This window comes from Mus pahari, chromosome 8 (assembly GCF_900095145.1).
Source record: "Mus pahari chromosome 8, PAHARI_EIJ_v1.1, whole genome shotgun sequence".
Classification (NCBI taxonomy): domain Eukaryota; kingdom Metazoa; phylum Chordata; class Mammalia; order Rodentia; family Muridae; genus Mus; species Mus pahari.
This window is the reverse complement of record NC_034597.1, coordinates 200,394-215,893: the sequence shown is the minus strand read 5'-3', so window position 1 is coordinate 215,893 and position 15,500 is coordinate 200,394. Positions and strand designations below refer to the sequence as shown.

Genomic DNA, 15,500 nt, shown 5'->3' with positions numbered 1-15,500 from the left:
CTGGCCTTGAACTCAGAAATCTGCCTGTCTCTGCCTCCCAAGTGCTGGGATTAAAGGCGTGCGCCACCACTGCTGGGCAAGACTACCGTTTTTGATTTGTCATAAAAAGTTAAATTTCTTTATGCTGTGTCCTGAAGAACAGAGCTATTGTTTCCCTCTGCAGAGCCCCTGGGTAATACAGCATAGGGTTGTCATGTCTGTACTGTGTGAATAAATGTAAGAAATCTGCTATGCTTCTCTTCAAAAAACAATGAAAACAAGAGAAGATGGTACAAAAAAAAAAAGCTATGTATCTACTCTCTTATTTATGTATTTACCATCCCAGGTTATCATTTAATTTATCCTCTTTAGTAAGTTCTGTACCAGTCAATACAAAAGCCCACACATTATCACAGAATCTGTATGTATTTAGAGCCCTTGAAATCAACTGTCCCTGACCCTCTGAGACAATGCAGAATTTATAGTTCTATTAAATCCTAGTAGAACTTGAAGCCCGTGGAGACTCTATGAGTGCATCACGGCTCTTGTGAACACTGCTCCCCAGAGTTGTATTTCTCTATAATGTAATATGTTCCAGGCTCGTCATGTTGGAGGGAAGGCGGTCCTGCCTCAGTGCTCACAGCATGGGTGCTGCCCACGTGCAACCTCTCTACGGTCAAGATTAGATCTAAAAGTCATCTGCGCTTGCTACTATTGGTAATTTTACAAGACTGGCTCTGCGGGGCAGAAGAGAAAAAACAAAAGAGGCTCCTCATTACCTGTCACCTTGGCCTTGAATGGACTCCTCGCGATGTGGTTGGGCCCGCCATATTTGACACCAATCAGGTAATTTCCAGGAGCCATGGGAGTGTACATGACTTTGTACCCCTCTGGGATTTCCTGGCAATCCATTTTGACCTTGGATGGTCCTTCAATGGTGACAGATAAGGTTCCCGGGCCTGCCTGAGTGGTGTTGATGAAGAATTCTGACTGGATACCTGGGAGAGAGGAAGTGTGACATATACATATGGATGGTTCTTGGGAGTGGCACAGTGGTGAGACACACTTTTGCCCACATTAAGTGCTTGCTGTGGTAGCACGGGAACCAACTGGCTCTACATCTGAGTTCCCAGCACAGAGAAGCAGCACAGGGTGTGGGGGTGCAGCTCCCTTGTCAGGCAAGGTTCGGAGGGTGGCTGACATTTCACCCACTGAGTGCCTGAGAGATGCTATTGTCTCTGGGAATGTGGCTGAGGGTGAGCTGTCACTGTGAGTCTCAAGTGCTGCCCCAGGCAACAGAGCCTCTAAGGGAGGCGTGGCACTCTCTCTGACCACTCACTGCTCCTCTGGTGGAAGAGGCTGAGGAAATCCAGTCTCTCCTCCCCTTCTCATCTAGACGCCATGCTACATCCTGAGGCTGGTCTGTGAGCTGTCAGTCCACCCATTTGGCCACGAATACAGCAACAAGAGAAGCAACTGAACACGACTGTGCTGACTGAGCACTGCACCAGACCCTATGCCACTCTGTAAGCACAACTGCTGTCACAGAGTTTTCTACTCTACATAGCGTTCAGGCCACGTGTAACTTGGGGCGTACTACCATAAAGTGGTGTGCTACATTCAAGCCACAGGTGCACAAGTGTGTCTAGGCTCAAGAAGCTACTATATGGTGGTCTGGAAAGGCACATGGGAGGGTGGGGAGGAAGACTGGCATACACGAAGGACAACTGTCACATACACCCTACTTGCAGCCTTGAGACACCCGACCTCACTGCCACATTGCCCTGGGACAAAAAGGAAGGCAAAGAGAATATCAACTACTGACCTACCCTGGGCCCCCCAACACCCTTAATCCCCTGTGCCTATAGCCTGTAGTCCAGAGGGGTACTAGGTAGTCAGTGGGAGCCGCTGGGGTGTCACATACCAGCTCCTGTCCACTAGAAGCCCTCTAGGGGGCACCCTAGTGTAACATCTTCTGGGGGCACACAGTACCTCTGCCAGAGCTGCAGACGCTAGCCCAGCTGGGAAATATTTTGGTTTAACTACAGTTCCTGGGCCAGAGAAAGAATTATTGTTCTGCTTATCAATAAGACAAAGGAGCTGTTATGGTGTGACCTCCAAACATGAGCCAGCTGTTTCTGGAAACTCCTGAGGCTGCTGTCCCAAAGTCTCTCAACTTTCCCACCTTGACACTGCTTCTGAGAAGCCCCTCCCCCAGCCTCCAGCAGCTGGAGGCTGGGGCCACATGGGTAAGCGGGCCCGCGAGCCACCAAGGGGTGGTATGTTCAGGAAGCGACTGTAAGATGGTGAGAACAATGGCAAAACTTGGCCGTCCTAGACAGGAGCTCTGCACCTTTTAGTCAACCCAGAGCCTGAAAAGGCAGGGATGATGCGGACAAGGGGAAATTAGGAATTAAAAATCAAGATCTGGTACCCACCCCACATCACTTTACTCAGCAGAAGTATGACTTAGATAAGATATCTGTCCATCTTATTGCCAAGGGATTGGCTCAATAAGCAGACATATATCACCATCGACTGGTTATAACCAATATGTGATGTGTGTGGTGGTGGCCTTCTCTTCCTCCACCTGCATGCAGAACCTTAGGGCTTCTCCAAAGAGCCCTAAACTCTGTGGTCTAACTCCAGGCTTGTATCTGGAACACAGACTCCTGGCCTAAATTCTCTACATTGCCCATGGTAAGGCCTGAGAGCTCAGATATACAAGCCTGGCCAAGAACACAGGGCATGGAGCCATGCAGATCCTTTTCTGAAAGCATTCCTCATGCTGCAACAGTGTGGACGGACATCTGTGGAAAGCCTAAGGTCAGGCAGCCCAGGCAAACAAGATGCCCTCTCTGTGAACAGCGCAATATGTACGGAGGGTCCAAGTGGGTGAGTTCCAGGCTTTCTCTGGCTGGGACCGGATCCTTAGCCACAAGGTTAGAGTACAGCCTGACATCTGAGCTCTAGAAGGGTGAGAAATACCAAGAGGAAACAGAGAAAGGTTGGGCCGAAGCAGGCAACAGGGGATCAGATGGCTCCTGGCCACAGTGGGCAGGCTGAGGCTGCTGTGGGGCCGGGCCAAGGTCTGCTACTGTTCTCCTGCCAGGAGGGCCCCTCGCCTGTGTGGATGCCTGGAAACCGCTAGGCATCTGGAGGGAAGGAGCTCTGGTTTAGGACACCTCAGAAAAGCCCACTGGGGCACCGTCTGAGCTTCTAGGGTCAGGAGTTCAGGGCTCTTAAACTTTAAGATCACAGACCTGGAGATGGCCCTCAAGTCCTATGAACTCCCAGAGAGCGCTGGACCACTGGACCATTTTGTCTTGCTCTCCTAAAGTGGAAGGTAGATCTCATCCAAGGGCAAAGCACCGGCTCAGAGTGAAAGCAGGGAGTCAGGCAGGGTGTGCCAAGGGCATCTGGCAGGACCCACGCCACAGAGGGGGTGGTTTTATGGAGGGCACTGCTTTGGCCAGACTTCCTGGCAGCGTGCCAGTCAACTGGCCACTCCTAACTTGGGCAGGGCTCTCTTACCACTTAGGAGGTTCTCACTTCAGGGCTGGGTTTGCTCTAAGTACAGCAAACCATGTCCTGGTGCCCAGGAAAGACAATCTGTTCTGTCCCTAGCATGGCAAGGGGCAGGAAGACCAAAGATCTTCCCAACAAGCCCCAAGTAAGTAACAGCAACTAGAAGAAGTGGCGTCCCATTGAATCTACACCGTGGACTTCCTCTACAGATGCTTACAGGGACAGAGTCCTTATTATTCCTAATGCTGACGTGATGGGCAGAGCTGAGGCCTACCTCAAGCTGACCACATACATGGCTTTTCGTTATGAAGGCCAACCAACAAGTAAAAAGGATCACACAGAAATATCTTTCAGGCTGGGCGTGGTGGCGCACACCTTTAATCCCAGCACTCGGGAGGCAGAGGCAGGCGGATTTCTGAGTTCGAGGCCAGCCTGGTCTACAGAGTGAGTTCCAGGACAGCCAGGGCTACAAAGAGAAACCCTGTCTCGAAAAAACCAAAACCAAAACCAAAAAAAAAAAAAAAAAAAGAAATATCTTTCAGATGCCCAGTGAAAAGGTGAGTTGCCCATTCAGTGAGCTCACTTCCACCAAATTAAAGCTGAACTAGCGATTTGTCTATCAAGGATTTAACCATTTGGTCGACATGGCCGCTCTGCACCACACCAACCCAGGGACAGGCAGCAGGTGGGAAAGCCTCCATGACTGGGTGACTGACTAGCAGTGCTCACCCCTGCAGAAGGCAGAACATGTCCATAAAGTTTGAGAGCGTCCACACCCTTTCAGCGCCTTCCCCTCACTGGCAGTGAGCAGAAAACTCAAGGGGATGGATGGGCCATGAACAGGTTTGGGAGGGTGGGGGCAGGCCACCTTTGGGCCTAGGAGCTGCACCACAAACTGTCCAAAGAAGAGTCCTCAAAATGAATGGCATTAATGATGCTATCACCATCCTGCTTGTCGGGCTGCGGAACTTGCTGGGGAAAGACATCTGGACTACAAACGAACTGTCCCAAGGTATAACAAACAATACAGCCTCAGTCTGGATTTATCCCGATTCAAACAACGGTTTCCAATTCCTCCAAAGCCTGCATGTCTGCATTCTCCCAAGGACCAAGCACAGAAGGCCTCCAGGGGCTAAAGATGTCTACCCCAGCTCTCCCAGAGAGAGAGAGCTGCTCAGATAACAAGGGAAGCGGCCTTTCTTACCTGTGGTGCCCGTCTCAAGCCCCGCCCCGTAGGCTGACACTAGAGCAGGATTCCCTGCTTGGCCGGGCTCTCCAACACGCACTTTGAAAGGGCTCCCGACCACGTGGCTCCCGTTAAACTTGACATCGATCGTGTGGATGCCATTCTCATGGGGGATGAAGCGAACGGCGTACTTATCTAGAAGGAGAAGATGTACCAGGTAAACGTGGACGCTCAGCAGCCTGGTGTGAGCGGGGACACAGCACTGCCAGCAACCTGAGCTGGCCAGCGCTGAATCATTTAAAGAGAGCATTCTGCTGGGAGCCTGGCAGCTAACACACAGATTTTAAGGCCGGCTGGCCTTACTTGTGTCTCCCTAATCAGCCCTTTGGGAACCACTCTGGCTCTCCAGTTCTGTTGTAGACTCATGCTCCTGCCTCACAATCCACGCTTTATGAAAAAGTTCACTTCTCACCACATTTTCTCTATTTGTCCACTTGAAGGGAAAAATACAGCTCCAACTGGCATTAGGACTCTGTAATTAGGCCCAAGGCGAGCAACTATCAGCAAGTGAAACAGCCAACCTTTTCTGTTTTGGGTCACAACATGTGTCAAGGTCATCTGTCAACAGATGCCTGCCTAGACTGGCCTTGCATGGCCTTCCACGTGGCTGGCCTCTGCACCAGTGAGTCCCTGGCTCCTTGAGGACCCAGGCCCTCTTTTGTTTCTCTGGTACTCTCCCCATGGGAATGTTCTGGACAGTAGTAGCCAGCTACTCTTATCTTTAGGCACGGCACTTCCCCTAGTGTTTCCCAGTTGGGTGCCCACCCCCTCCCTTAAAGGCAAAATGTTTCAGGGGAAGTGAACCCCACCCCAATGTCCAGATTCAGTCTCTTTACAGGATGAGGAAAATTCTTTCCCCAAGGTAAATTTCTTTCTTTAGCCACAGTAAGTGACTCAGGAATGGGCATGCGTCCCAGCTCACTGGGACGGGAACAGAGGCTTGCTAGGAGACGTATAGATTTCTTGCCTTTCAAGACCTCTGAAAAATGAAGCAGCAGGTGGTCCTGTAGCCATCTTGATACCAAGAAGGCAAGAAGCCTTGAAATGAAGAAAGGGTAAGGGTGCAATGTGCCCGATGTCACGTGATGGGACACACTCACTTGTAAGCCTGAGGCAGGAAGGTCTTGAGTAGGAAGTTACCTGGACTGTATGAACTCCAGGTCAGCCTCAGCTACACAGAGAGCGTCTGCCTCAGAAATAAAGCAAAGCTGGGCAAAGCAACAAAAAGCCTTTGGGGCCTTGGAGAGTTCCCACCTGTGACTGAATCAAACCATTATTAAACTCTACCGTACACCACAAACTAGGCACTTATACGAGTTCCTGGACCTCATTACTACGTGTTCACTTGAGCTGGTAGTCTATGATTGCAACCAGTCACACCCCAAGTATGACATGCCAGGAATGATTTGGGACTTCAGAGGCTGCCTGCACCAAGGACAAACTTCACATGACGCATGGAGAGCTAAGAAACACCCCCACCTGGCTATGTGGGAGACACTCCAATTAAGAAAGAGACCCTGCTCAACCCTTGTGTAGCCTCTGGGCAGATATCCTCAATTGCACGGGCACCTTCCTCCCCATCCACCCAGGTACAGGCTTGTGCATGCGTGTGCTTGCACGTGTGTAGTCTGGAGGCCAGAGGCTGACACTGGGTATCTTCTTCAGTGACTCTCCATCTCATTTTTTGAGGTAGTTTCTCTCACTGAATCTGGAGCTCACTGATGTGTTTAGACTGACTGGCTAGCTGGCAAGCCTCTGGTCCCTCCCCATACCCACTGGGACCACAGTTAGGTGCCTGGCTAGATCAAACTCAGGTCCTTGTGTTTGCACTTTACTGACAGAACCATCTTTCCTAACCCTAACATGTTGCCTTTCAGAATTCACTCTCAACCCTAAGGCCAACAGGTTACCAAGTGCTAAAGCTCTACACCTTTGGGGCTACTGTTTTGATTCTGCTTTCTCAAGGGCAGCAGTGCACCACTCTGCCAGTCAGATGCTCTACCTCATTCTCTATGGTATGGCCTAAGGTTAGCCAAGATGCCGTCAAGGCACCCATCTTCCATTTGTCTTTTCTGTCCAATGACAGAAACATACATAGCTGTTGATGCATGCATAGACCAGTGGCTTTCAACCTTCCTAATACTGCAATCTTTTAGTATAGTTCCTCATGCTGTGGTGACACCCCCTCCTACCATAAAATTATTTTTGTTGCTACTTTATAATGGTAATTTTGTTACTGTTATGAATCATAATGTAAATAGTTGGGTTTTCCATAGGCAAGCTCTACGAAAGGGGCATTTGAATCCCGCAAGGGTCACGACCCATAGATTAATAATTGCTACTCTAGACTTCCACCCTCAGTGGACATAGGTGAGCACACAGCAAACGCCCGACCGCAGCAGGTGTCATCAAAGACCACACAGAAAGGTCTCCGGACCTTGCCAAAGCACAAAGTGCCTCAGCCACTCTCCCATGCCACCACCTGCTTCTTAGTTTTCTTAGGGCATCACTGAGGGCTGTCTCTAATTCGAAGCCTTCTTCAGACTAGTTTAGTCAGTTGATTTTTTTTAATTGTTTGTTTGTTTTTATTGTTGTTGTTTTGTTTTTGAGACAGAATAGCCCAGGTTGGCCTTGAACTTGAAGTCCTCCTGCTTCAGTTTCTCAAATGCTAGATTAAAGACGTGCACCAACTCGAGTAGTGTTTTGAGGGGCAGAACTGTATATTCACTAGCTTTAGCTTCCTGCCAAACCCCTAACATATAATAAACGCTCATTGACAGAACGGCCTCTTCCAAGTTGATTGACACCGGAGTCCCATAAATCTGAGGTATTAAGCCCTAAAGTCTTAGATTCTCTTGGAGGAAGGTAAAATTAAAATATCCTTCCTCATGTCATAAAGTCAACAATATAATAAAGCTGTAAGGTTTTATTAAAATAAAAGTTGTGATTAATGTCATGTAAAAGGAATCTGATAAAAAAGTCACAGAAAATAAAGCAGATCTTGTTTAGAGAAACTAGGAGAGAGGGGTGCTGCTGTCACAAAAAGAGCCTCTGTGTCCCTGGCAAATGTGTCTACCCTATTTTAGAAATGATGTCTGGCAGTAGCGAAAGAACTTGACGCTCAGGCAGTGTGCTCTCTCTCAGGCACAGCTGTGGAGCACCGCCAGGAGCACTGGCGTTGAGACCCCGCTGGCAGTCTGCCTGCTTACCTGGTTCCAGTTCAGACACGTGGCACTCCTCCACGGCTCCTGAGGGGCTATGTACCTTTGCATCAATCTTCCCTTTTGCACCATTCAACCTTATAGCAAAGGATGCTGGCTGGTTAACTTTTAATCCTGATTCCTGAGAATTCAATAAATCAGACAGGTTATGGCAGCCTGTGTTCCTGCTCAACGGCACACGTTGACCCCAGGGAGGCTCTGGGAGGAAATTCTCACAGAACAGGCTTGAATATTTCCATCTGAATACCTGATAGCAAAACGGGGCAGCCTTTGCTTCCACATTTCTACCAGTAAACAGAAACACACACTGCACCCTAATGTTCAAACATTCAGGATCGGGGAGCTGCTTTGGGGATGGGAGACTTGAGATACTCCAGACAAGAGAATACCCTAAACAAGATCTGCACAGGCCGAAACCCCTGGCTGTCCCAGCTAAACTGCCGCTGCCACATCATCACCACCACCACCACCACCACCACCACCACCACCACCACCACCACCATCATCATCATCAAATTCCTTTTTAGGAGGAGTCTGGGTGCAGTTCATGACATGAGCTGAATTTTATGTCATTGCTTTTGTTGTTAATGCTTTTTAAATTAAGTTCAGGAATAGGTAGCACTTTTTGATAAAATGCAGAGCCACGCATGCAAAGGTTGAACTTTGCTTAATTACTTTTTTCAAGTAGTAAAACAACGTTGTTAAATCTGAATCTCAAATTTCCTTGTTTGCAAAATGGACAAACTACCTGACCCTATCTGAGAGACCGGTTATGAAGAACACATGAAATGATGCTCCAAAAATGTCAGCGCATTGTTAAGTATGAATACGTATTTAGAAGTGTGGCCTTTGTCTTCCTTTGCTCCGTCTCACTCGCAGCGTGTCTTAGAAAGTGCACATTCTTAGGCACTAGGTTCTCAGAACTAAGCAACTGTTATGATTATGAATGGCCCACACTATCCAGGAAAGTAAGGTTTTAACATGCCCCAGTTTTGGCTTAAACTTGTGGGGACTGCCATTCCTCAGATGCAGCAGGGCTGTATGCAAAGGAGCTATGCAGGAATGTGATTAAAATGCAGATTTTGACAAAGGTTCCAGAAATGCCTAGGGAAGGCTAGGCACTGGTGCAAGGACAGCATCTCCACAGCAAGTCCTAACGACACTGTGTTCCCTGGGTTAGCCCAGAGCTACAGATGGAAACCAACCAATTTAAAGCACTTTAAATTTCGTAACAAAAATTCGGTTTCTCTAGCAGCATCTTAATTGGGCAGCCACATATGGCTATTGACTATTAAACCACACCGTGAAGATTAGGGGAATGCAGAATGTTCTATGAACTCTGCTGCCTGGAGGTTACAGCCTGGGAGGGAGGCCATAATATAAACTTAAGGACTCTTTAATTTCCAGGAAACCCCCCCCCTTCATCCCCTCCCCCACGAAATGCCAGCCAACTCTCACTTTTTCTACGAAGCCTCAAAAGCCAGATAAAACAAAACCCGCTCTCACGTCTACCCAGTACCAGATGTTGTTCAGGTCTCCGCTGAGGCTCTGATAAATAATTTACATATCCCTCCGTGCGGAGGAGTTCATACTTACAGAAATACTTAGGAGCAAACCGTGACAGGAGGACTCAACAGAAGTGCTGGAGAGGAACAGTCACTTCTGTTACCCGAGTATGTTGCCGCTAAGGCCTCGAGAGGGAGAGAAAAGCTTCTGAAGATCTGAAAAGAGATCTTCCGAGATGCAGGACGGCAGCTCTCTGCCCTCAACAAATGCTGCCTTTATCTCCCTCTATAGGCTTTAGTTAAGTTGGCCACAAAACAAACTCCTGTTAAGAAGCCTTTAAATGAAACACAAGAAAAACATCTATACCACGGCGACCAGTTAGGACCTCTGGGCTCTCCCACTGAGACTCACCAATCAGTCTGGGATTCTGGTGTGCTAAGGTCTGGGTCTCTAACTAGCAGCAGTCCATTGTCTCCGCAGAAGATGGAATCTCAATGGAAATAAATCAAGTGTGCAGCTACTTGCTACCTCATCCATTCCAAATGCCAGATTGGATTCTAATCCAAGTACTTTTAAGAACTGGAATAGCTAAAGGCTACTCAGAAACCACATTAACTGGACACTGGTTTTGGGTATTTGGGCATTACTGTATAACCTATTTGCTTCTTCTAACTCAAACACGTTCAGTGTCCCAAGCTGATGCCTCCCTAGTGGCTCTCAGTGTGGCTCTGATGCTAATGTAAGTGTGTGCGTGCACGTGCACCTGTGGTGATGCTAAAGCCAAGTGCACAATCTCAGGGGAGCAGGTTTTTTGGGGACGAAGCCCTCACTCTTGTCAACTCATACTAGATGGTTCCTGGCTAGAATCACTCTGGACCATCTTTAAAATTAAGTCAAGAGAAGCTGCCCATTAGGGTGTTGCAAAAATTTACCGAAGTGACACTGATAAGTTCTCAGGATAGTCCCCTGTACACATATCATAAACAAATCACCCTAATTACACACACAAAAAAGCTGTTAGCTTTAGGGAAAGAAAGCCAACAATCACTATAGATACAAGTCACTAGACTGTCAGGATTGTCTGCTCTGTTCTGAAATCTGCCCTGCTCCCTCAAAAAGCAAACTTGTCCCTCACTGGTAAGATATAGTGTTTATCAAGTCTGTTTGAGCTTGCTCAAATTGACTCCTGAGGACATAAGGAGGTGACCCTGCCATATGACTGCTACCCCATGAATGGCAACACCTGGGTGCCAACTCTCAACAGGACGTGGTACCCAGGACAGGATTAATGTGGTCTCAGGAGTCCAGGAGTCTCACTGGTTGGCCAGTGGCCAAGGAGATGGATGCTTCCTTGTGCCTCACCTGAAGGCTCAGAACAGTGAGGCAGCGAGCGTCGTCTGAGGGCGCGATGACGGGCACCAGGTAAGGGCTGTCTGGGATGTGCTCATCGTTGAACTTGATAGACACCTCGTAGTTACCTGTTGGGATAGGAAAGCCCCACCATTTCAGAGAGTTCAGAAAGGTATTTCCATAGTGGCCCTGGGTTTAAGCTGGGCTCGAGTGTCTTCAGAGACCAGCAGTGCTTAGTTTAAGGTCACAGCTGACTGACTGACACCCAGATGGTAAGATTTTATTAGTTAGGTAAGGACAGAGAGAGATTCTTGACCTGGATCCACAGAGCCATCTGTGTATAGAATCCAAGAGACCCAGGGGCTTGAATAGGAAAAGCAGTTGCATCTATATGTTTACTAATCTCTAAGTAAAAGGATTAGAAATATCAACTAGCCATCACAGTGAGAAGCATCTGTGCCTTGTATTGCCAATATTACACATTATACATCAAGGGATTTATTCCATTTTAAGCACTGTAGCCATCTTGACATCATCTTGTACACTCATCAGTACTTTGAAATTAAGGCCATCAATGCACTTTTGTCAAACTTTATCATAATTTAATATACTAATAAAGCCATATATACTTTACTGCTATGTATTTGATAACTATACTTTAATAGAGTTTTATTTAAGACAGTGTTCACTTTGCAGCCCAGGTCAGCCTGGAGTTCACACTGTCTGGTTCACACTCTTAGCAATCGGCCTCCCAGGTGTCATGGGACATACACTATATCTGCATTTACAAATGTATTTAGTAAAATTGATTACTTTTATGATTTGATGTCCTTTATATTGTATATGCCAAAAACATATGGTGAGGACAGGTTTTATCAGATGTCCAAAGGGTCTCAGGGACACAAAAGGTGACAAATCTCTGCTCTCGATTCTCAGGTGCTGAGAGCGGTCACTTGCAGGGGGTATCTGGAGGGTCCGTGGACAGAATGCAGCATTTGAAAGAAAGCAAGCAGAGGCCATCAGCAAAAGACAAGACATGGTGAGAACAGGGATCCTCATCTCTTGAAGCCCAAGGCTCTCTCTTGTGCCCTCACATGCAAATGCCTGTGTACCTGACCTAAGCTGGTAAGTTTCTGATCCTGGCAACTAAACTATCTCTAAACAAGGAGAACACCCTCAGTCACCCCCTGAGTACATACCAGGCTCTTGGGCAATATAAGACACACCGCATGACCCATTTTTATGGTCATCGAATGTGATCTCGGCCTTACTAGGGCCCTCAACAGCAATGGAGAGGCCGCCAGCACCTGCTTCCCGGGTCCAGATGCTGAACTCAGCTGAGAGCAAAGAAACACCTGGTTAGTGAGACAGCCCAGAGCCCCAGCCCCTCTTCCGGCTCAAGCCAGCAGCGTAGGTCCGGCCCTTGCCAGCACTTTCCTTTTGCCCTAGCCCCAAGCAGAACCCAGGCGAAGGGGCCATCATTGTGGTTTCTGAAGCACCGCCAATGATCATGAAGTTCATGTGGATTCCGGCACCAGGAACACACCCAAAACCAAACCAGAAAAGGATGAGTGCACTTAGATTTCCCCCACACTTCTCCCTACACACTGCAGCCACCACAGGAGGGGAGCCCTCAAATCGGTTTTGCAGCGTTCTAAGGAGCTGCACAGAACACGGGTTCAAGAATGCACTGGAAACAGTTACTGTTCTCTTTTTAGGAGACTTAATGCACACTAATGTTAGATTAGCAAAACCTGTTGAAAAGCCTGTTGGCTTGTGTGAGTGACTCCCAATGTTGCTTAACTTTAAAAGCTTTGAATAAGGAATGTCCCTTACAGCCACCCACTGGAAGTTGTCTCTTTAGTGCAATGGGTACAGTGTACCCTTACTTGTGTCCAGTTAAAACTTGGCCCAAATTCTTACCTGGGATGCCTGCTTCTCCCCTCTCCAGGCCAGGGCCTCCTGCCCGTACCTTGTGGGCACCCCCTTCGCCAAGGGGCCCCACGGTGAACTGGAACGGGCTTCCTGTTACGTGCTGTCCGCGGTACTTTACGCTGACAGTGTGAACGCCCATCTCCTGGGGCACAAATCTGACACAGTGAGAGTTCTTTCCCACAGGCACAATCTCTGCCTCCGTGACATGGCCAGAGGGGCTGGTGACATGGGCAGACATGTCACTGCTGTTGATCTCTAAGGGTAAAAGGTTGGGAGAAGAAAGTTAGGGCAAAGGCTTGAGGTCATGCAGGGCACACAGGACAAGCAGAGAAGGGTGTGGCAGGTACAGCCCAGGGGTGGGAGGTGCTTGGACTCCCTGTGGGGCTAGAGGCCTGCCTTCCTGTGACCAGCATGAAGGGGGCACTGACACGTCCTTTCCCACCGAGCTATGTCAACAGCTTTCCTGGTTGGAGCCTAGTTATCTATACATGGCAGCAGCATCACACCAAGGCCTATGCTGGCAGCTGCAGCTTGTAATGAAACCCACCTGTTTCTACCTGTATCTCTCTTACATTTATATTAGCTTATGTACGTACGTACGTACGTATGTATGTATGTGTGTCCTCTATAAGCAAGTGTGCGACAGCATGCATGTGGAGGTCAGAAGACAGCTTGAAGGAATTCTCGCCAGTCAACACGTGGGCCCTAGGAATCAAGCCTGTGTTATCAGGCTTAGCAGCAGGACCCTTAGACACTGAGCCATATCACTGGCCCCAAGAGCTTTCGTCTCTTATTGTCAAGCTCTGCCTCTTCTTTCAGGCAACAAGGTCAAAGGCGTTAAGATATAAAAGTGAACACAAGCCAATTAAGATACAAAAGTGAACACGTGCCATTTCAATGGCAAAGGAGGAACCATGCATGAGCAAAGCTCTCAGCAACGGTCAAAGGGCCACACTCTCAGAAAAGCAATGTCCAGCATACAAGTCAGCCATCTGCAACCCAGAAGAGGGTCTACTCATGCTATTCCAGTTTGACTCACAGCCTGAAGAGCCTGGAGGAGGGAAGTATACTAGCTGTTAAGATGCTACCTGTGTGACTAAGATAACCCAAGAGGCCCAGGTCCCAGGAACTGATAAGGTCTCCTCCTCATTCTAACAGATGAGAGGGGGTCTGGTGGTCATGAGGGAGAGTGGTTCTTGCAGACTCCTCTGGTATCAAGTAACTGAAAAGAATGACCAAGAGCCAGAAGAGGCCTCAGATGGGACAAATGTCCACACGCACAGATACTCCAGTTCCTCAGGTAAGAGTGGGCAGAGAGAGGAAAGATAATTGCAAAACAAGAAGGAGAAAGCAAAGCGAAGTCCACATCACAAGTTAATCCTAGAAATAAGACTAAAACGGAGATGCCACATCTTCCCAGGAGAAAGAACGACAGAGCGCCTCCAGTTGGTGGGTGATGGGGAGCAACAGGAGCCAATCTAGTTCTGGAGGAAGGTTTACCAAAGCGTGGCCAAGTCCAAATTCTCTGGTCAGCCATCTTCGTCCACCTTGAATCACATGAACTTTGTACCGTCACATCAAGTGAACAGCTTTTAAAAAGTGATCTTACTATAGTAATCAGATGTTAACTACAGTCACACTTGGCAACCATGGTGACGTAGTTGACTCCAGCTAAGGGGGGTAAACAGAATGTGCAGGGTTGGGAAAGAGCCCCTCCCTCTTAAGATCACATATGTGCATCTTTTGCATCCGTATTTGCTTTCGTGTGTGTGAGTGGGTGCATACGTGTAGGCCAGAGGACAGCCTCAGGTCCCATTCCTTAGAAGCCATCCACCTCGGTTTTTAAGAGTGTCTCTCACTGGCCTGACTACCAGTGACTGGCAGGACAGGAAGGCCTAGGATCTTGTCTCTGCCTCCCCAGTGCTGGGATTACATGCAGGCCATCACACCCGACTTTTCTTTCTGTCAAACAGAAGTTCTGGAGACGGAACTCAAGGCCTCACGCTTGCGTGGCAAAGACTGTACCAACATAGCTGACTCACCCCTTACGCCTTCTCTGTCGAGTTTGCCAATGTGCGGGCAGAGGAGTCTTTTAGCTTTCACTGACACAGTGACTCTCTGTGCACAGACTCCCAGCCATTTTTCAGACAGGCTGTGAGCCTGCTCACAGTGCTTGAAGCCTCTACGAAAAATGATTTGTCCTGAAGCTGCTCAACAAAGCCACCCAGCTTTGCAGCAGCTCTAGTCCTTCTATTAAAGATAAGAGAGACGGCTGGGCAGTGGTGGCCTAGCCTTTAATCCCAGCACTTGGGGAGGCAGAGGCAGGCAGATTTCTGAGTTTGAGGCCAGCCTGCACTACAGACTGAGTTCCAGGAAAGCCAGGGCTACACAGAGAAACCTTGTCTCGAAAAACAAACAAAACAAAACAAAACAAAACAAACAAAAGAGAGAGAGAGAGAGAGAGAGAGAGAGAGAGAGAGAGAGAGAGAAACCAAAAGGCTGCTTGCTGCTGGTATCAGCAGGCCATGCTCTCACTAACAGTATTTTCACTGGAAAAGAGTAAACCTAAAAGCAAATCTGTTTCCCCTCGGCAATGCAACAAGATTGTTTTCATTTGGAAGAAAATGGTAAGAGGTGGCCGGGCCTGGTGGCGCAGGCCTTTAATCCCAGCACTCGGGAGGCAGAGGCAGGCGGATTTCTGAGTTCGAGGCCAGCCTGGTCTACCAAGTGAGTTC

General features: G+C 48.4%; 1 protein-coding gene across 3 annotated transcripts in view; it reads right to left on the bottom strand.

Moving 5' to 3' along the window:
* Flnb (filamin B) overlaps window positions 1-15,500 on the bottom strand; it is a 134,003-nt gene that overhangs the window by 4,598 nt on the left and 113,905 nt on the right. For all 3 annotated transcript variants that reach the window (XM_021203093.2, XM_021203094.2, XM_021203095.2), the window contains 6 exons: window positions 12,754-13,020; window positions 12,030-12,167; window positions 10,843-10,958; window positions 7,963-8,095; window positions 4,712-4,888; window positions 759-977 (listed from right to left, as the gene is read on the bottom strand). In XM_021203093.2, coding sequence (XP_021058752.1) covers window positions 759-977; window positions 4,712-4,888; window positions 7,963-8,095; window positions 10,843-10,958; window positions 12,030-12,167; window positions 12,754-13,020 — 1,050 coding nt within the window. The remainder of the gene's footprint in view (window positions 1-758; window positions 978-4,711; window positions 4,889-7,962; window positions 8,096-10,842; window positions 10,959-12,029; window positions 12,168-12,753; window positions 13,021-15,500) is intronic.